Here is a 21,691-nt window from a genome sequence, read left to right on the forward strand (position 1 = left end):
AACACTTATTCATTTCATTTATTTTTAATGAAAACATTTAAAGATACATTCAATCAATTAGTGTCTTCAAATACAGATACAGTCCAAGAAAGCAAGTGTTGACAAAAGTAGGGCTGACCCGAATGCTTCGAAGCTTTGATCGTTGCCATGGTAATCAACGTCCAAATCAGTTTTCGAATGCTTAGTTTTTTATTTTTATTATAATATATGCATTATCCCAAAATCCAGAATAGCCCATGAAATAAAGGAATAGTAATAGCACATTATTCATTTATGCATCAACATTAAATATAATTTGTTATTCTCAGAGTGCTGTGTGTGTGTGTGTGTGTGTGTGTGTGTGTGTGTGTGTAGGCCTAGGTGCGGTGCTGTCCCGGGTACTGAACTCGATAGATGGAAAAACATGTCACGGCCTGCCTCACTTCACTGCTGGTGCCTGGCCTGAGCTATTATCGAACGTTACTAGCAGCGAAACTTAACGTTTGACCATGGGAGTGCTAGCAACTCGGCTGCAACTATCAGATGTCGAAAAAGTCAAGCGTCTGGAAAAATTTGAAAATTTGCGAAGATGACAACCATAATGTCGAGTGCTAAATATACTAAAGAAAACTGGCATATTACAAATCTACGACTTTGGCAATTTACCTGAAAATGATAAGTAACATATCACATATTGATATAGCATGATTGCCAGGCCTTTTCAATTATGTGTTTATATTTTTTATATGCATCATTTATTTGATGTCGCAGCTTCAAATGTATTCCAATACTTCCCACTGAAGGTTCGAAGCCCAAAAAGTGATATTCAGGACAGCCCTGGCAAAAAGTGTGACCTTTATGTAACATTTGTAAATTTTTCTTTCTCACTCAGCAAAACCCTTCCTTTGACATTCTATGAGCCCACACAAAGGCTGCATATGAGTTCAAAGTCTTTCAACCAAGAAATGATCAGGTTCGCTTCACATTTGACATTAACATGAACACATCTGGTCCTATTTTAAACTGCACAGGAGAAGGGAGTGTTGATTGTAATGATGATATCTCTGTGTAGTATTTATACAGTTCTTTCGCTAGCGAAGATCGGACGTTCAGTCATGCACAAACAGGAATATAAAAACAATCACCAGCATTTTTTCCTTTACCTCAATACCCTCAATCCTCACCTCATGTGCCATTTACCACGACCTGGAGGTTTTCCAAACTAAACAAAAGGGAAACCATGAGGCAAAGCAACAGGCTAATTAGAGTCTGAGGTTTTTTTCTGATAAGGTCAATAGGCCAAGAGAAGACCACTGTCCTAAAGAACAACACAACTGCATATGATTTCCAAATACTCAGTTCTAAACACATCCGTTGCTTTAGGCCACACAGTTGAAGGTTTCAACGTGGAGTGGTATGACCCATAATCTGAAAACTTTGATGGTTTAGCAAGTTTGTTCTGGAGTCACCATCTGGTCCTCTTTTTTCTCTCTGAAAACACAAATGAAACAAGACTCACTGAAACAACCTTAGAATTTAAGAATTAAAATGAAAAAGAAACTAATAAGAAGTACTTTTTTTTTTTTTTATTATTTTTTTTTTTTACACCATCATGTCTATTTACGCATGTCCTTATTTTAAAGCTGATTATCCTCACCTTTCCAAAGTTATTTTAGGGGAAATAGCCATCCAGACTGCATGCCCTGCTGCTCCAGAGTTGATTAAGTGACGTAATGGGGAACTCTTATTTAATCAAAACTGACCACAGGAAAATTGTCTGTTGACCTTGCATCAGGGCAGGGATAATATTCAACTTGGTTCTTAATAACAAATCTTTATTGCTCTTATTAATAGTGTTTTATTAACGCCACATATAAAACTTAGGCGTTCATTAGGGACACTTGCAAAACAGGCATAAATGTTGGAGAGCAAATGTACTGAGCCCTCCCATGGTATTTGAATAAGTAACACATTAGTGGGCTTTTGACATCATATCCATGACTTTACAGCGAAGAATTACAAGCTCAGGAGGATCATCCTTTGAACTTGATCAAGCAGCGATCATGAGGAGACATGTGTTGCTATAAGCATCTGCTCAATGGCGGTTTTAAAAAACACAAACCACATTGCAGAAATATCTCTTTTCTGATATTGAGCATGTACCTTAAAAGATATATTCACTTTTTTTTTTTTCCAAGTCTGTCTTTAAACAATACTCACTTACCCATAGAGTACCGTATTGTTCCTACTCTCTAAAATGACCATGAAAAGATCCCTTCCTAATGCATATGTAATGGAAGTCACAGTACTGTCTCTCTGCAAAAATTGCACACTCAAGTTCAGTTGAAGCTAATGTGGCACTTCAGCGGTCTCAGTTATCAAGTCAAATCAAGTGATTATCTTCCCAGGTTACAGCCTTTATAGTATAAAATCCCTCCAGCGCAGCTAAGCAGGAAAAACTGTCAGGGGAAACACAAAGGAGGAATTTTGATTTTCAGGCTGCTGAGGCCTCATATTAACTTTAGCAGTTATTTTTCACGAAACAAGGACTGACTTTGTCCTCCATCTCTTTGATTGGAGGCACGTTAGGAAGGGAACGGCCAGTACAAACAGGAGGAATGATTTTATAGCCAGCAGAAACTATTTCTGTTACTAATATTAAAAACAATACCAAGCATGCCACTGATGAAGGTCACATGGGTTGCCTGAAGCATCCCAGCCAGTAGCTAAAGCCATCTGGAACAACAGCATTTCCTTTCCAAATGTGGCTTTTGATTATAATAAATCACTTTTGAAGTGAACACTAGGGCTGTACCGAAAATGTACAGCATCGGCAGAGAGAGAGACAGTGGGGGAAAACCGTGTGTAGAGCCTGCATGCAGTATTTTCACATCTTACTCTGTGAATGAATGGTTTATTTTGACCAAACAAGAGATAGTGATTGTTGAAACAGTGGAAAGACTAACCCAGACTGTTTTGTTGATTTATATTTTGTCTGTGCTTCCTTCATAAAAGACCTCAATAGAAGTTTTGTATGTAAATAGATGACATTTGGTACAGCCCTCATGGACGCCTAAAACATGGAGCTTTAATGCTTTAAAAAAAGATCAGAATTTCATTATATTCAGAGATCATCAATGAGTCAAGAAATAAGAGGCTTCCCAATCTCAGCACTAATCCTTACTGACCCTGTGGTATTTTTTTTAAAATGTTTTTGAGAAGTCCCATCATATTTCTTTTCAGATACACAAATCAGATACTGTTCTAGACATAGATGGCATTTGGTGTTGAGACAGTTTACCTCACATTGACAAATGTGCTTCCTCCCTCCCACCTTCGATCCATTTTGAACCCTTTGTCGGGTTCTGACAAAGCTCCCGTCTACCTTTTTGATATGTCAGATAGCAGAAGTGGAGTACACACACACACACACACACACACACACACATCTTATGGTGTAATGACTCTGACTCCTGTAGTGAGCTGCCAGCAGACCTGTTGAAACCTGCGGAGTAACCCTAGATGTGGAAAGTACCCCTGCAAGTCTGAGTCTGAGACACAGGTTACTGAGGCACAGGAGGCCTTCACTATCTAGCTGCCGCACACATACTGTACACATGCACACACAGAGTTGTGTAGTATCACCGCTTCTTTCCTCCAGACACGCAACCCAGACATGATGTGAAATACAGTAAGACCCCCGCTATTTCCATCCTGCTATGCTTCTGATGTTGGGAGGAATCAACTGTGTCTGCACTTGTTGGTATGTGTTTGTGTGTGTGTTCATGCATGTCAGTGTGACCAGACACTCACACTCAAGGAATGTATAAGATTTCTCTTTACGCATTTAGGCTACTGTATGCACAGTATGTTTCCTGGCTGTGTGTCCCGGGTCTCCTATACTAGCATGTGTACCAGCATGTTGTGTGTGAGATCACCTCCCTCACATCTGCAGACCTCTTGACACTCGTCCTCTCTTTTTACACCTGGCCTCTCATGATCAAGGCTTAAAGAGAGGGCAGGTGTGCTCGCTCCTTACCCTCACAACTTGAAAACACAGCAGTTTCATCGCCCGCCTGCCCCAAGTGCTGCTGGGAGCAGGAGTTGGCTCTTGACTCCAGACATCCATCTTTTTCCTTGCCCTGCCGGAGTTATGGTGGGGGAAAGCCCAAATGAAGTCTATGAGCCCATAAAACAGGCCTTTAATTTGCTTGTATACGCCCAGGAGTACTGTTAGCCTCCAGTTTTTCTGGACTGCAGTCATAAGTATGATCCCACAGGGTATATGGGTTTATTTGGTTTGATCAGATCAGAAAGAAAATTTATGAGCTGGGACATGTTGGATATCAAACGGGCAGGTGGGATTCATTGCTTTTGTGTTTTGTGTCTTTGTTGGCGCTGCAAAGGGTTTTGACTGTAGGGAGGAAATGGGAGGGGAAGAAGACCTCTAGCTATGTATCGGTTTTCACAAGATAGCAAGTACCTCCTATTGCCATCACATAATATCTCTTTTCACAAGGCAGAATGGAAGATGACTGGAGGCCTACTGGACAAAAACAAGACATTATTTGTGTCATAATTCAGTATTTGTCTGACCAGTGGAGACCTTTCCATCGGTGGTTTGTACTGAGAGAGGACAAGAGGCAGATAGCCAGACATTTTTAGTTTGATACAAATCGGTTTTAGTCTCAGTTCTAAACCTTCTGCCACTTCCACGCTGTATTTACAGTGTACAGCATTACACACACACACACACGGAAATATGACAAATGAAGATATATTGTAATAAGATGGTAATCGGAAAGGCAAGATCTCACAAGAAACAAAGCATACATTAAGTGCATCCAATGCTATTGTTTCTAATTTTAATCTCATTGATATAAGCCTCACTGCTTACTTTGCTACAATATTAATGCATATATTTCCTACCACTTTATATTAAAAGCATTCAACTGGCAAAACACGGGTTGGCTTTTATCGTAAAGCAGTCACAGGAATCCAATGTTTGTGCCGCGAACAGCTTTCATTCATCAAAACTGCGTTTACAAAACAACAGCTGTAATTGTCAGAAAGAAGGACCAGCCACAACGGGTTGGTAGCTGAGGAGCTGCAGACGGCAGGCTGCACACCTCCAGCTTCTCAGCAAGGTAACCACCTCTTTTTACTGTGCCTTACTGTTGTGTGGAAAACTACTATGGTCTTCTTTATTAAAACGACAGCTGCACTGTAAACAGATACACCACTTCCTCCTCTGTTGTATTTCTGACGAAGAAGCTGCTCAAGGAGAGTTTCTCTCAATCTGTTGGATAATATTTTGGCTTGTTGGCTCTCTACGTCAAACTTCTTAGCTTACCAGGAACTTGGAAATAAATTCAATAGCCTAAAAGAAGCCAGTAGAGGAAGTAAAACAATATTTATATTGCAGGTTGTAAAACAATATTTACAGAGTTGGCAGGGTGATATAACTACCTATGAATGCAGCCTTATCTTTAAAATTAAGAGAAATAATTGATCTTTAGCAGTAATCAAGTGTAAAAGACAACTGCTATAGAGGACCTTATAAGTCCTAACACTGATTTCATATTTGCTTCTTTTATATTTCTTATTTCCTATATTAGATTTTGTAGTAGTGAAATAGAGGAATGGATTTTTCTGTCAAGTGAATCATTTGTGAACCCACCTGTCCTGTTTCTTGTTGTGCAGGTGGATCATTACTCCCATCGTGACCAGTGCGGAGAGGGAACCAACAGCCCCAAGGGCACACCCCACGTAATCATCTGTGAATATCATACCAGCACAGAATTAGTCACTGCTATCCGCCATCGATCCATCTACACAATCTATCCATCCTCCACAGCTTTTAATATCTGGATCAATATAAAGTTTAAAAAAAAGGCAACCAGGAAAGCATTGATGTTAGAAGTAAGAGCATGAGGGGGAAAAGTATTGATATTTTTTCATTCCAATTGAGCTGAATCTATCTGAAGTTATCATGGAAGGGGCAAGACAGTTTCCTGTCACTACATAAGTGACCAATAATTAACCACACAGTGTGATACAGCACTCTCTCTTTTCAAGCCCCAACAAAGCTCTGATTGGTTGACTGTTTTCTCCAACTGGCCAAAACAGTCGTCAATGAGATTTTCTGGCTGCATTAGCCCATTTGGGGCAATGTTACAAATTATTGAGCAGGACTGCTTTATGACCTAATCTTATTTCTATACGAGTTTTGCATCAATGATTTTCCAGACAATTTGCTTTAGCATGATGTATATCAATATCACAATATAAAATAAGATGTACTGTGACAGTGTATGTTACCCACATCCCCCACTTCTATATTCAATAATCATAAAAATGATCAGTGCAACTGTGATTGGCCTGTGAGCCTATTTCACATTTACATTAATATTTTTTTTGTTTTAATTACCAAGGGGATCAAACAAAACAAAAATGAAACATTGGCCTTAAATGAGCACATAATGAGCATAATGCTGGATGATATAGCCTCCATTTGCTGGATTTTCCCAGCAGTTGCATTAACATTGTTTCCCACAGTATGGGTAATACTGTGATCAAATTAGAACATCTGAAACTTTCCTTGGGGTCTTAGCAAGTTCAGTGAGCCGCATTCCAATCTATTTGACTATTCATACAGTGAGACAGGAGTTATTTTTTAAGGCAGGCAAGTATACAGACGTTCTGAGGAAGACAATCAAAGTACCGTCGTCCTCTAACGCATGAATGCATGGACATATGCCAAGTGGTGTAGATGTTTGTCAGGTAGGCACTGCAGGTGCTCGTCCTTAAAATTTTCATCAGCCTTGGAACATCAAACACAAATGGATGCAGAGGCACAGTGAAATACACACCCACATGTACAAATATTCCCTGAAGTTTCTAAACCAATCAGTTTCGCTACACATGGCCAGGCCTTGGATGCAACAGCATTGGCATCAAACTGCTGGATGCTGAAGCCTTTGGCATCAGTGGGACAAGCAGCACAGAGTATAACTGTACCGGGAGCATGTGGAGGACTGGCAGTCAATCAGTGTTAACATTCACTTTTTTCTGCTGGCAAACCCCCAAAGCTATCTCATTTACACCCCCGCCCACATTGATCAAATAGTAAAGCTCCAGGGAGCAATAGCACTCAGTTTGGGCCATTACACTTCCAGTGCGAGGGGATTAACACATGACAGACATCGTGGGGTTGGACTGAACAAGAAACAGAAAAAAGATGGCAGTGTGTATTTTTTATCTCTATCATCTGTACTTGCTTGATGCAAATAGATAAAAGTGATTATATTTATATAGTTCCCAACTAGGAAAATTCACACTGCATTAACATTGTAAGATAGGGCATCCCTTGGTGGAAGTCTGCACTCTGCGAGTGCCCTTCCAGTTGTTTTTTTACATGTAATTCCTACAATTTGCTACAAATTCAAACTCAAATGTACATTTCTAAAGTCATTCAATCCCCTTTCCAGTGTTTATCTTCCAAAGAAATTGCAAACAGACGATACCAATCAGAAATCCAAGACAGATTTTCAGAACCCTAGCACGCCCGTAGACCCCCGAGTTACATTCTTATCTCAAAAAGCATTTCTTAAGATAGAGATGAGTTCTTTTGACGGAGCTTATAATAATTCTGTGACTTTTTTCTCTCTGGTAACATGGGTGTCTTTGTACCAAGCTACTGTTGTCATCTGATATATGTATCTCACCCTGGCTGACTTAATTTGATGGGTGGAAGTATTCTTGGAATTTGAACCATGTGTCAGACGGCAACCTTCAGACATCAAATGTTCCATGTACGAACTTAACAAGCACCCAGTTGGATAAACACACTCAAAAAAACAAAAAGCCAAGTAGTAGCCAACTAAAACATTTTGTGTCTGTAAACCTGCTTGTTGACTCCATCCATGGTTAGAGATTCATACCCAGACACTCTTGGAGGAGTTTATGTATAAAGTCTACACACAACAGCAGCAGCTTTGGAAGATAAAAGTGTCCACAGGAATTAGACTCAGCTTCAACAGCTAACCTTTCTTGTGGTCTGAGACTCTTGAGGCCAGGTGTGTGTGTGTGTGTGTGTGTGTTTAACTATATTTGTGGGGTCCAAAAACTTTGTGTCCCAACAGCTTTGTGGGGCCAAAATGCTGGACCCCACAAGTTTAAAGGGCTGTTTGAGGGTTAAGACTTGGTTTTAGGATTAGGGTTAGAATTAGGTTATGGTTAGGGTAAGGGTTAAGGTTAGGCATTTAGTTGTGATGGTTAAGGTTAGGGTAAGGGGCTAAGGAATGCATTATGTCATTGACGGGTCCCCACAAATATCTGAATATATAAATATCTGTGTCTGAATATTAATGTGCATATGTTTTCATACAAAAATGTAAAGAAAGATTTCCATTCATGTGCCTTATAATCTCGGCACTGACAATCCTGCCATGCTTTTAGATTGTAAAAGTGGTTAGACATAGTTTTCAGGTTTGCGATGCACTTGTCTTTATTTTCACAATTCTCTGTCCTATTTGAAGATATCAAACAGCACCACCGCCTTACATGAAGCAAGCAAGCACATCCACGTCATCAGTGTGAAAGACAACTTGTAATTAAAAAAAGAATAGGAATTAGGGCATGACAGAGAGGTAAGAAAGCCTGTTTAGCAGACCTTCCCAGTCTGAGACATTTGTACATTGTCAGAAATGGCCACATAAAGACAGTGAAGTGTGAGCAACGTGACTGGTTTTACAGTCTCAAGCTGTTGGTTGACATTTTAACAACGCCTTCTTCTACATAAGCTGCATTTCGATGTGTCTTTACTCCTCCATCTCAGGGGAATCTGAAAAGAGAACCACAGGCAGAAAACTGAGTTAGGCTTTGCTTGCAAGCCACGTCACTTTTTCCTGGGGAAATCGCTCTATCCCTCTCTGGCAGCTGTCACCTTTTCTTTAATCACTTTCTTCTCCTCTGCGCAGTGAACTCTATTAATATTATAATGCCATCAAGGTGTGGTGATCCTGTCATTGTAATGCATCTGATACTCAGCCAGGGCTATTGTTTTTAAGTAGACTGTGAAAAGGTGTAGCCAAGCTAATAAACTCTATACCTTTATACTTCTCAAGTCTCCCATGGCCCTGTTTGTGCTTGAAACAAAAACACTCCAAGGACTTTCTACCCAAACCCCACCCTCACCTCTACAACACTCCCGTCTTTCCAACTGAAAATATTAACATTGATCATCACAATACACCACACACACTGTCTGAAGTCTAAAGCGGTTAAAAAAACTAATTGACAAGCACAGCAGAAGGTTATAATCCATCTCCAAAAGGTGGGGCTTTAGTGATATTCATACAAAGATTTACTTCTAATAGAAGGGACTTAGTGTCCCCTCAGTTGACAGGCGCCATTTCAACATTGGCTCATTAAAGTGACTCAGAGAAGAAGCCAAACTGGATGCAGCGACGTTTGTTGTTGAGCGGCACACCGCTTTCATCTTGACTATGACTCTAATTCTCTGGCTGTTCAGCTTACACATCATGCTGCAGTGATTCATATAAGGTGGGGAGGAGAGATCCGTCAGGGTGTCTCCTGCTCGGTCTGTTTTTAGTGTTGTTTACATGGCCATAGGTCCCATTTGAATGGTGGAGGTAACAGCTCATGCAACACCTGTCATTGAGCCCCTTAGGTCATGTTGACAGTTTTTAGCTGTGATTTGTGTAATGAGTGTCAGAGCAAATGAAATCTTTGTCACATAGCTAAAAAGGCCCAGCTTTTTGGGCTGAAGCTCCACCTCACACAGTATGATTGTGTTTATCTGTACGTATATGTGTGTGTCACATGAGACTATATTTATCTCCCACACTCACAAGGATAGGTACTTTTTAAATGTTCTGTCTAATTAGCTGCTGCAATAAGGCAATAGAAATGAGAGCCACAGATAAGGCTTTTGTCCAAGATTAGAAGTGTCAGAATGCATGTGAGCGGTAAGTAAAATTAAAGAAAAAACTAAACAAAAAGAATCCCCTGGCTTAATAAGAAACATATCTAAATAGCTATGCACTGGATAACCAAGTTATGAAGCTAATATGTTTGCCTAATAAAGGAGTCATGATTGATTGTGTCCAGCTGTGACCCAGCCGGTTGTTACACGAGCCTCAAAATCTGCCATATGAAGTCTATTCATCCCGATTACGATCAGGAGGAAGGCTCTGTTTGCAGCTTTAACAAGGAGAGGATGGAGGACTGGGGGTGAAGCCATGAAGGGATGCAAGTAGAGGTGGATCACAATTCAAGTGGCTTTGTTTCTCCGCTTCCTCTCACTTCACTTAGCCAACAGGTCGATGAAGCCAAAACCCTTAAAATTCTTGAAACCTGAGTATGCTTATTTTTTATTCTTCCCCAACTAAGTGATTAAATATCTAATTTTATCCAATCTTGCTGTGCCGTTACCCCTTATTTTTCAAGGTTTTCTAAAACCAGCCTGCTTCACACCACCCAATAGCACAAAAAGAGGCATTAATCTGCTCTGTCACACTACGAATATAGTGGGAAATACTGCCACCTGATGGCGACAGCCGACAGCTACAACAACACTCTCGGAGACTTCTCGGTTGGGGTGATGAATGAAACCATTAGAGGGACCCAGGTGCTTCCAATTTACAAACAGAAAGCCAAGCCAATCCAGGTTCAGAAGTTTACAGCTTTGTAGCTAATGGTCTGCATGAGCAACCGAGAGCCGACTCAATTGAATCTTTGCTTTCAAAGAGACTGGATGAGAAGAAGAGGATTCCCAAAGTCCCTCTCAGTTTTCATTAGAGGATGCTGCCAATCACACTGAATATGAAACATGTGAGGAGTTAGTCAGTAATCAGTACGTAGGTAACTTTATTTATGTAGTGCCTTTCTAGAGCAGTCATGGAAAAGTGTTTCACAAGTGAATAAAATAAAAAGAATAACATACTTCACACACTGATTAGAATGATACAGACAAAAACAAACAGCCAGTGAAAAAATAAAGGTTTTGCACATTTTAACCAAATTTAAATTATATTAAAATTGTAATGGAAGTATGTCACACTTAAGACTCCTACCCTCTGTGCAGCCATTAGTTTTATATGCAGTACAGTTAGTGTGAAACTCAACTTACAGACAGTTAACATGCCTGAGATAATTATTAGTAAATGTCATCATGTGGTCACGTCATTGTCAGAAAGGACTGTTTTGAAGTCTCTCCCTGATTTTTTTATGATTATGTAAATGCAGTGCTGTGTTAATACAAAAAAAAATCTAATTCACATTAACCTTTTCACAACATCCATGTGTGCTAAATAAGCAGTTGTCTTATGGGTTGATTTCCAAATACATAGCTCATGAATGCAATGCTAGTATCCTGCAGCTGACTCTGAAGAAAACTCTGATGTCAAATTATCAGTTGACATACCACCTAATATTTATAGTAGACTTTTTTTTAGATATGAGTTAGGGTTATATTGGTGCTTTTCTAACACACATCAGAGTAGCGTTGCCTGAACTCAACATAACCAGCTGTTGTTTTGTTTCATGTAAGAACTAACCTGTTATACAGTAGGGTTGCTTTCCTGTCCAGGTCCCATCAACCAGACAAGTGCGCTCAGTTGAACCGTGCAGTATGAAGCCTTTATTGCAGGTGAAGCTCACAGTGTTCGCCTCTAGGTAATGTGTCCCATTCTTCATCCCATTCCTGGGTGTGAGAAGCCAGCCACAGGACACCACTAAAAGAACAATAACACTTTCAAAAATCAATATTAACACGTTATGCTGTCTTAACTAATAACAACGGAATGTTTTTGATAGATATGCAGATGTGTGAACATAGATCATTTCAAAACTAACTCCTTCTCTTCATTAACCTTTTTATGGCATGATATTTCTTGTGTGTGTCTAGCCAGACACACACAAGCGCTTACGACTCTGTATGTCGCATTTTTCAGGCATTTCCATCTTTTTTAAAGGTCCTATGACATGCTGCTTTTTGGATGCTTTTATATAGGCCTTAGTGGTCCCCTAAAACTGTATCTGAAGTTTCTTTTATATATGCCTTAGTGGTCCCCTAATACTGTATCTGAAGTTTCTTTTTCCCGAAATTCAGCCTTGGTGCAGAATTACAGCCACTAGAGCCAGTCCCACAATGAGCTTTCCTTAGGATGTGCCATTTCTGTGTCTGTAGCTTTAAATGCTATTGAGGAGGAGAAGGGGGGGGGCAAGGTGGAGGGTGGGGGTGTGGCCTTGACCAACTGCCACTTTTCTCGTTTGAAAGCCATGATGTCTCTCTCTCATGGGTGGGCCAAATTCTCTGGGTGGGCAAAGCAGAGAAAGGGGAGATAACCTTTCCCCTTATGACCTCATAAGGAGCAGATTTCAGATCGGCCCATCTGAGCTTTCATTTTCTCAAAGGCAGAGCAGGATACCCAGGACTTGGTTTACATCTATCACCATTTCTAGCCACTGGGGGACCATAGGCAGGCTAGGGGAACTCACATTACTGTTAAAAAAAACCTCATAAAGTGAAATGTTCATGCCATGGGACCTTTAAAGCAAAACTATGTAACTTTCCCCTCTTCGGTCCCCCTACAGGTTGTCTCATTGGAGCCACAGCTGCAGCTAAAAGTTACATAGTGTTGCTTTAATATAAAACAAGCAAGAACAAACATGTGTAATACAGTTGCACTTTAGCATTAACACAGATCTTGTTTCACATGGCACAATACCTGGCTCCAGAGCTTTTATTAGGGCCAGATGATTTTGGTAGGCCCTGAGTGTGGCATTTCCCATTGTGAGGCTCCGAGTGGTCAGGGTATCATATTTACAGAACTTAGCTCCTTCTCCAACACATATTGTCAACGTGTCTGCCACCAGAGGGTCATCAGGTCTCTCGGGTTGAGAAAAGGCAGGAACAAAAGTATGATCATGGCTTGGTGGGAAACAGTAGGTATCCAAAAGGTACGTGGAGTCATATGTGAAAAGGGAAGACTTCTTTGAAATGTTCCCTGTGGATAAAAATAAAACACCAGTTAAGACATGAAACCATATTGGATTGTTGGTTATAAAAACAAAGTTTCAGACTGATGCTAAACCAACTGAAATGAATGTCAGTAGTGGAAGTTGGGATGTCAGAAGTATCCATAATCACATGACAAACACCCTTAATTGCATTACAGCTTTTACGCAAAGCACATATAGGAAAACATTAAAAAACATTTCTAAGAATGGCTAAATAAAGAGACTGACTAATAACAAACTTATTGGGTTTACATAGCTACTTTTCAGACATGCCCAACTACATGTATGGGAATTATTGCCACAGCAGCAAATGTTTGACCAATCAGACCGCTTGATTCAAACTACTTATTCTCTAAAACATGAAATTGAAAATGAAAGGATATGAGGAAAGCTATAATTTGGAGATAAGATCATAACTCTAAGGGATCATTGCAGGACACACAGAGTATGCTGTCATGTTTTTTTCTTTTGGCATAGACTTTGATGCATACAAAAATACCAGCAATAATGAATCAATTAGTTGCCACAAGATTAGTCTGGGTGTTTGCTGCACTTACAATGAAGCAAATGACTTCAGTCAAAAGGTCAAGTGCATAAAAAGTCAGCTACTCACCCGTTTTGTATTGTAATTAAAGCAGAGACATTATTATTATTATCATGTATGCATGCGGTTTGGCCCCAACTGTGCTCCAGAGATGTGGTTTCACTTGCACTGTATGGTCACAGCGCCTGATATCTCTCTGTAATCTATTAAAGCTGCGCTAACTCAAAACACATGCCTTGTTTTCTTCCTGTGCACTGCTAAAACATTTGTCAATGTTTTAGCCAAACGGGGCTCAAGTATGGTTTTCATTTATAGACATAATGATGGGTAATTATTAGCAAATCATAAGATCCCTTCTTAACATGCAACATTGCAAAATAAAAAAATAAAGTTTGATATTTATGCTATTTTAAAAGGGAAAACTAATTATTATAGCATTGGTCAATATAACTGAAGTTTGCTGTTCAAGTCTTTCACACTCACAGCCAGCTCCAAAAGTGAAGATCTCTTCCGGCGTGGCCTCGGCTGGGGAGATGATCTCTCCTAGTTGGGTCAACAGGTCATCTGATGGGTCAGAGTTCATCAGACCGAGGAGACCCTGAGTGTGGTTGGTAAACTCCGTTGGAAGCAGGACGGTCACTGCCATGGCTCCTTCATGCACATGAACCTCCATGGCAGCTCCAGAGAGGAAGATTACTGTCACATTCTGAAGACTGGGGGCGAACACAAATACTCCTAGAAAAGAGATATTGGGTTTGTGTTTTAATAGCTCATTGTTGATCTTATTAAACATGGTGTAAAAAAGAAAAAATCTAAAAATCTAATTATAACATTGATTAAAGCTGACCAGACATTATAGAACAACACATTTAGAGGAGAGTGACCAGGTGTTAATGATGTCAGATTAAAATATTTCATGGTATGAAGTTCTTTATATTAAAAAATGTAAACCGCTATCCAGAGTTAATGATGTTGTGTACAGCTGGTCAGGAGTGTCTAAATCAGTGGTCTTCCCTATTTTTTTCATGAGAGCCAGGCTGATAGGACAAAGTCAATAGGAGAGCCACTTTTACTGCAAAGTATCAAAAGTTACATCCAGTCATAAATGGCATGTCTGCTTATCAATCTGTCATCCCTAAACATACAATATGCATTTTCTTTTTTTACATTAGCCCATCATGTATCTAACCATCCAAGAACACATTCAGCGTTAAGAGTTGGAAAGTGGCAACTCTGTTGTGAGTCAGTGTTATGGGAAGGACGGGCAGAGCAAGTTTAAATATATTTTCTAGTCTTTATTTCCATCTTGTAATGCCACTGTTTTAGGTATTTTTTAAAGCTACATTGTGTAAGAATTTCTCCCATCTAGCGGTGAAATTGTATATGACAACCAACTGAACATTACTTTCTAGTTTTTATGAAATATCTGTATTGACTGCATGATCATATCACTATTATTTACTGCCATACGAGCCACAAATTAAAGCTTGGCGAGCCACAGGAGGCTCACGAGCCGCGCAATGAGCAACACTGGTGTAAATCATCTCACCGTGTAGGTCCATCCATCTTTGCTCTGTGAAAGGTAGGACCTTTTGGTTCCTTAGCACCTGAAGGTGGCCCTCTGCTAGACGCACCTCGATGAAATCTGAGGTTTTCTCCTTCATAGCCACGGATGAAAGCCATGTGGCTTTGGCCAAGGTACCTTGGTGGTCAATATAAACATCACATTGTTACAGATATGTAGTTATGTTACCATGTACACGTATGCTGACGTTAAGAATGGTTTTATCACTGCTCAAGTCTCTGCAGTATCAAATAATCCAGATGTTTGATTTTACTGATCTAATAAGGAGAATATTAATGACATCTAACCATCTGCAGTCACTTGGCCCATGGCTGTTGGGTAATGGCTTGGAGGAAATTCTAAACAATGCAGCTAACATCTGTTATTTTTCACCACATCTGACTCCAAGAGATACTGAGCGAAAGCAAGAGGAAACTAACTTTTATTTTACAGCACCAACATGTTTCACTCACACAAGGACCTGACGTCACTTGCTCTCAGAACTGTGTAAAAGAAGAGAGGGAGCCTTAAATGCCTCTTAAGAAAAGAGTGCAAAGAGAATAGTGCAAGCAAAAGAAGACAAAAGAAATACCAAGGTCAATATGTCTGAGCAAACTCAGCACTAGAGGCAGGCAATCAATCTTGTGGCTGATAGAAAAGAAAAAAAAAGATAAATCGAACCATAAAATAGGTCTCTCTGAAGAAGTCCTAAGAACAAGTTTCATCCAAACAAAGCTGCTATAGTAGCAGCATGGGGATGAAAGAGGGGAAACAGACAGGGCTTTCACTTCAAATGTGGACTCACCGTTCTTAAGTTTCACCGGTTCTGTTCTGGCCTGAACACTCAGCTCTCTGTCTGGCGAATACACAAGGTAGAACTCTCCTTTGCCATTGAAAGTGAAGCTGAGGCCGTCGAACGTTATAAAATGTGGATCCCCGAGGACAACACCTGTGAGGTGTCGAGAAACAAATCAATAAAAATGCTCTGATTTATTTCGAACAGTACACTGCTGATCTCTCATTCTCCTATCAGTATGTGTCTTATTGTTGTGTTTATAGTCTCTGGAGAGCAGGGAGTCGACTGTATGATCTAATATATTTCCACATCTTAACTCTCAGCCGTGGTCTGTAATTCATTTACCTCTCCTGGAAACTGATCTAGTTTTACCTGGTACTCTAATGTCCATTTGCCACGCAAAGGCAATTAAAAACAGATGAACTATTTCTTGGCATCTGTGATGTACTTTTTGCAGTCTCAGTTGTACCCCAAGTTCAGCCACCAAAACCAAAATAAATCTCTTCATTCACTAGGTTTGATGTCGAAATTTATAATTTCCTTATCTTGTCCAAAATTATTCTGACAACACAATTTGAGTCATAAAATCGATGTGACTTAGACATAAGAAAAAACTAAACATCTTCCACACTGGAAAAAAACTATCCATTTGTTTTCATTTTCAGATGTTTTTGTGGACTAAATTAGTAAGTCACAAACTGACCATGGTAGATGAGCAACTAATGAACCAGAAATCGGAGTTCAGATACAAATCGACTGGTTATTTAGTTCTTAATGTGCTGTGGTACTGTGCTTGATTATTAGTTTTCATCTATTTTGTGTTAGCATGTTGTGACAGTCTTATTTTGTTGAAAGCAGTCTTTGTGAATAGTCTCACCAGCTCTTGGGGGCTGGTAGTTGCGGCACCCGCTAGAAGGTCGAAGGTTGAAGTAGATGCTGCAGTGGTCAGACCACAGGCAGCAATAGTAGAAACTCATGACATCATAAAGCCAGTGGGAGTACCCCGGCACCCGTGGTGGCTCCCTGTATGGAGGTGAGCCCCAGTCGTGAGCCCTGTCTGGGGTGCTGCCACCGGTCGAGTCTCCCGTCAGCACCAGAGCGCCTGTGCGGTCATAGCAGCACTGCTGCCCCGATCCATGCACAGAACTGGAAATATATAAAGAAAACCATGTCAAAAAGTGAAGATATGTCTCTATTTACACTTGTTAAAAAGGTGAAAACTTGATCTGTCCTCTTGTCACTCCTACCTGGCCTGAATTGATCTGACGCAGTGGACACTATCTGGATGATAAGTGCACACACTGCCCCTCTTAATGTCACAACTATAGTCAGTCTGAAATAACACAGTGAGTAAAAATCAGTCTCAATAACATAATAAATGTGATTTGATATGATTATGCAAAAATCAATACTTATTGATCGGTGTCAATCCAGTTGACTTCAACAAAACTAATAAAGTAAGTGCCCTTGACGCTGATCACATATTATGGTTTAACACAAAGCACGTTCCCTAAATTAATCCTGACAGTCCTTGTTTCTTTATCACCATCGTTATACTATGCCATTAAATCACAGCAATGCTTTTGTTTACTCCCTGAAACTCTAATCATAGAATTTAAGGTAATGGCGTTTTTCCATTACATGATACATGCTCGACTCTACTCGGCCGCGGTACCCCGTCCTCCATTTTCCATTGCAGATTTAGTAACGCCTCGTGCCTGAGGCGAGTGTGGCTGGTCGTCATAGCGACGCCGCAGGAAACTGCCGTGACCTAACGCGACACACACACAGAATATCGAAGGTGTGTTGTTTTTGACTCTCCGCATGTGGCTGTTGCCAGAAGAAAAATTTTGTTTCATAAGAAGCTGGAGGCAGCAAAAAAAAAAAAAAAAAAAACACCGCTGGCTAAACTATTTAAACATGGCGGGTTTGTTCAGGACACCCCCGTCTGTCGCTAGCAATGATGACGCAGTGATTAGTGACGATTCTCTCTGACCAATCAGTAGTCTGCAGGTTTTCACGTCACCTTTTGGTATCGCCTCAGCTCGCTTGGAACCTCGACGGAGGCGATACTAAAAAAAGTACCTGTTAGCAGGTACCAGGGACTTTTTTTCATAATGGAAAACCAAAAAAGGCGAGTAGAGTCGAGGCGAGCGGGTACCATGTAATGGAAAAACAATAGACTCAAAAGAGTAAATGATACACAAATGGCCTTTTTGTGGGTGAAGTATTCCTTAAAGGAAAGCAAACTTTTCTGTTATTTTATACACTAATTATAGAACTGTTATTATTGTTACTATAGATACTACCAAGACTACTTACACTGAAAAAGTAAAATAATTAATAATTAAAAGAAAATCATATAAGGTAATACCAGAGTCATTATAGTGCACTCACATGAAACCTGCCTGTGTCTGCTCGGGCCTGTGCCAGAGTGCAAGGACAGTCAATGAGCTCATCCAGGAAGTTGGGCAGCTTCTTCTCCAGGACGTCCCACTGCAGACACTTGTTCCTGGCCCAGGCTGCAGAGTCATCTCTGAAAGCCTGCTCCAGGTGCCAGGCTAAGACATGACCTCCACTCCAGAGCCCCTGTACATCCCTGCATATAAAAACAATTACCATTCAAAGTTACTTTGACATATTTCCCTTAAATATGAACTTACAATCACAGTTCAAGCTAGGAATGAAATTAATTATGTGAATCCAAATCCAAACATTTCCCAGAGCCCGAGATGACATTTTGCTTGTTTTTTCCAATCAACAGTAGAAAAAGGCAAACATATTCTATAAGCATAGATGTAGCAGCACCAAATCCTCACATTTGAAAAGATGCAATGATTGGCATCTTTTCTTGCAATTTGTTGAATAACAAAAAATGTTTAATAACTTTTCTGTCAATCATCCACTGTAATCGTTTGATGAATAATTGTAGCTGCCTGTGGTCTCACCAATACTGAACTCAGCCCATGCTCATTAAACTATTGCTATGTTGGTGATCACCCCCATGAGTCAGAGTTAAGGCATGTTGGATTTTACAGCCAGGTGCATGTGAGGATCTGGTAAGAAAATCCAGATCAACTCTGTTAACAACACTCACTTGATACTTGATTACACCAAGTATACTTTTTTTTTTTTTTTAAGATTCTTTTTTGGGCATTTTTCTGCCTTTATTTTGATAGGACAGCTGAAGACATGAAAGGGGAGAGAGAGGGGGGAATGACATGCAGCAAAGAGCCGCAGGTCAGAGTCGGATCCAGGCCCGCTGCGTTGAGGAGTTAACCTTTATATATGGACGCCCGCTCTACCAACTGAGCTATCCGGGTGCCCACACTAAGTATACTTTAAAACAATTTGCAAATACTGTCCCTGTCATTTTTATGTATTTTTCTAAGATTGCGCCAATTTATAACAGTTTAAAATTAGCAGCATTACAATTAATCTGAAGCTTTTCCCGGTATCAGCCATATATGGGCAGAAAGCACCTTTAGATGTGGGATATTTCTACAATGCTTTACATGTAGTATGGATACCTTGCTCCATCTGACTTAGAACTAGCAGTGATGCGGATATTCCCCAACTCCCAGTCAGAGAAGTCCTTTGAGGCCTCGGGGATAAAGCTGAAGGCACCAGTGTTGGACAGATTCCTGCCCAGAGAGTATAGATAGCTCAACTCGGCCTGCAGAGAGGATGATCCATTCGCCCCGGTCTCTGTGCTCCCGGTGAATTCTCTGTAACCCCACAGCTCTATGTTGACCTTCTCTGCTCCAATCAAAGAGCTGTTCCATGTCATCGTAAGCCGTCCTTCCATGTTTGGCGTGCCGTAGTTCAGCCACTGAGTTGCATTCACCAGGGTGACTTCAAAGGCAGGGTCTGCTTTACTAGGGTGGACTAACAGGGAAAAACAGAAAACACTAAGGGGACACACAGGTAACCAGTTTTTGTGTAACCAGAGTTTTGCTGATCCAAAGTAAAAATATGTTAGGTCATGCAACCATAAGAAGGGACAATAACAAAACTCACTTTGCTCAATGAAAACCCTTTATTGAACAGTTGCATAAATAGTTATTTGCTTCTCAATAATTCTAATAATTTCTGCAAAATGTGTGTCATTTAATCTTTTCACGGTAGCACCATTTGATATTTTCTGAATGGTAAAAAAATATCTTGTTAAAAATGACATCTTAAAAGCTGTAACTGAATTACTGAATTAACGACACGTATTTTTTTTAAAAAAAATCAAAAAATTCAAATGAAAGGTTCAGGTGTTTGTTAAATTCAGAGGTGGAAAATCTTATTTGAAATATTTCAGCAACATACCTGACAAGTACTCTCCAGATCTGTCAAAATGTATTCCGTCTGTTGAGACGGTAAATGGTATCCAACCTGTCTCGTATAATAAAGGAGACATGCAGTAGCCGTGGCCTTCAGCATCAATAAATCCTTCTTGTTCAATCTCACCTTTGAACCTGCAACAGAAACACTTGATTTTGTTTTGTTTTTGGGCTACATAATACTACGAATTTGTTCTTGATGCCATTTCTCCTCTGCAAACACACTGACATTCTATGGTCAATAGAATAACTTTAAGTACTTTCACACAACTTTTAAGAACTAAACTAATTCAGACACACATCACTTACCAATACTTTATTTAATAGAACAAGTAGGCTATCACAAAACAAGATCTACTGCAAAACATATGCACTTAGTCATAAAAAACACAACATGTGAACTGCAATATTTTACACATTGTGGACCTGTAATGGAAATAATCCCATGATGGGTGTATGCTAAATTTGGATCATGATGTGTGTCAAAGGTCATTTGTACAGTAGACACAAACCTGCAGAAAAGGCGCCCACCAGGATGAAGGACCAAACTGAGGATCCTGAGAGCTCTTCCACCCAGCATGGAGCTGGAGTGAGGCGTCACCTGGAAACAGGACTGATTGTAGTCTGGACAGCAATTCTGCAAAGACACACAGGTTGCATGGCAGGAGCATTCCTCCAATACATCTCCACACTTCCCCCTGCATGTTTGACCTAAAAAAAACAAACAAAAAAATATTTATCACAAAGAAAGCTTAATGCTGTCAAAATCTGAATTTTATGAAAAATGATAAGCTATACACACATATTACGCATTATTTGGTTTGTTGCATCTAGTTATAATAAACGCAATGCAAAAAGTTATAATAGTTCATTTGTTTTCTCTAGGAAGTGGAAACAGAAACGGCCATCTGAATTTGAACAGCAGCATATTAATCTTTAGTCCCAAAACATACCTTTGAAAGTGACTTACTTACCAGCTGTTTTAGATGAGCAAATAAGAATAAATCCACAGAGCAAAATGGTCTCTCTCAAGTGTGCTCTCATGTTTATCTTTTAAAGACAAAATAACACTGCGTGAACAACACACATGCCTTTCTGTCCAACACCATGCTTGGTTGAAAACCTGAGTTGTGCAGTGTAAGGTCATTCGAATAGCAAACGTAAGTACACGAGTTTCCAATGGCAGTTATAAAGTTATACATTAACTTAACTCATTAATTTGATGTAGGTCGGTAGGTTTTCCTTCGGCGTACCAAAACACGATATATATGCTTCACAATATGCACACTGTCATGCTTATAATTTCATTTGTATTCAATTTTAGCTCGGTTAATTTTAACTTAACCGTTAACGCCTGTTTATTTATTCACGTTGCAGTAATATCATGATATACTCTCGCGAGACATTGCTGTATTTTAGCATTTGGCGCA

At 40.0% G+C, this 21,691-nt stretch overlaps 1 protein-coding gene across 2 annotated transcripts; it reads right to left on the reverse strand.

The window, feature by feature from the left end:
• Positions 1-27: 27 nt before the first annotated feature.
• susd2 (sushi domain containing 2) lies at positions 28-21,649 on the reverse strand. Of its 2 annotated transcripts, XM_078251358.1 has the most exons (14): positions 21,236-21,649; positions 20,774-20,972; positions 20,248-20,396; positions 19,461-19,818; positions 18,328-18,529; positions 17,178-17,263; positions 16,808-17,076; positions 15,940-16,083; positions 15,120-15,272; positions 14,054-14,305; positions 12,735-13,013; positions 11,562-11,738; positions 5,660-5,756; positions 28-1,470 (listed from the first exon to the last, which is right to left on the reverse strand). In XM_078251358.1, the coding sequence occupies exons 1-14, from the start codon at positions 21,303-21,305 to the stop codon at positions 1,425-1,427; spliced, it is 2,481 nt and encodes an 826-aa protein (XP_078107484.1). In that variant the 5' UTR covers positions 21,306-21,649; the 3' UTR covers positions 28-1,424. The 2 variants fall into 2 exon arrangements, with proteins under 2 accessions (XP_078107484.1, XP_078107485.1); XM_078251359.1 differs by lacking the exons at positions 28-1,470; positions 5,660-5,756 and adding an exon at positions 8,473-8,824.
• Positions 21,650-21,691: the final 42 nt, after the last annotated feature.

The sequence above is a fragment of the Sander vitreus genome, chromosome 5, assembly GCF_031162955.1.
Source record: "Sander vitreus isolate 19-12246 chromosome 5, sanVit1, whole genome shotgun sequence".
NCBI classification, from domain to species: domain Eukaryota; kingdom Metazoa; phylum Chordata; class Actinopteri; order Perciformes; family Percidae; genus Sander; species Sander vitreus.

Coding starts and splice junctions, on each gene's coding strand:
- susd2 (XM_078251358.1), bottom strand. CDS start 21,305: ATGAGAGCACACTTGAGAGAGACCATTTTGCTCTGTGGATTTATTCTT. Junction 20,397..20,773: donor GGTGGGCGCCTTTTCTGCAG/GTTTGTGTCTAC, acceptor TTTCTGTTGCAG/GTTCAAAGGTGAGATTGAAC. Junction 18,530..19,460: donor TCTAAGTCAGATGGAGCAAG/GTATCCATACTA, acceptor TTTTATATGCAG/GGATGTACAGGGGCTCTGGA.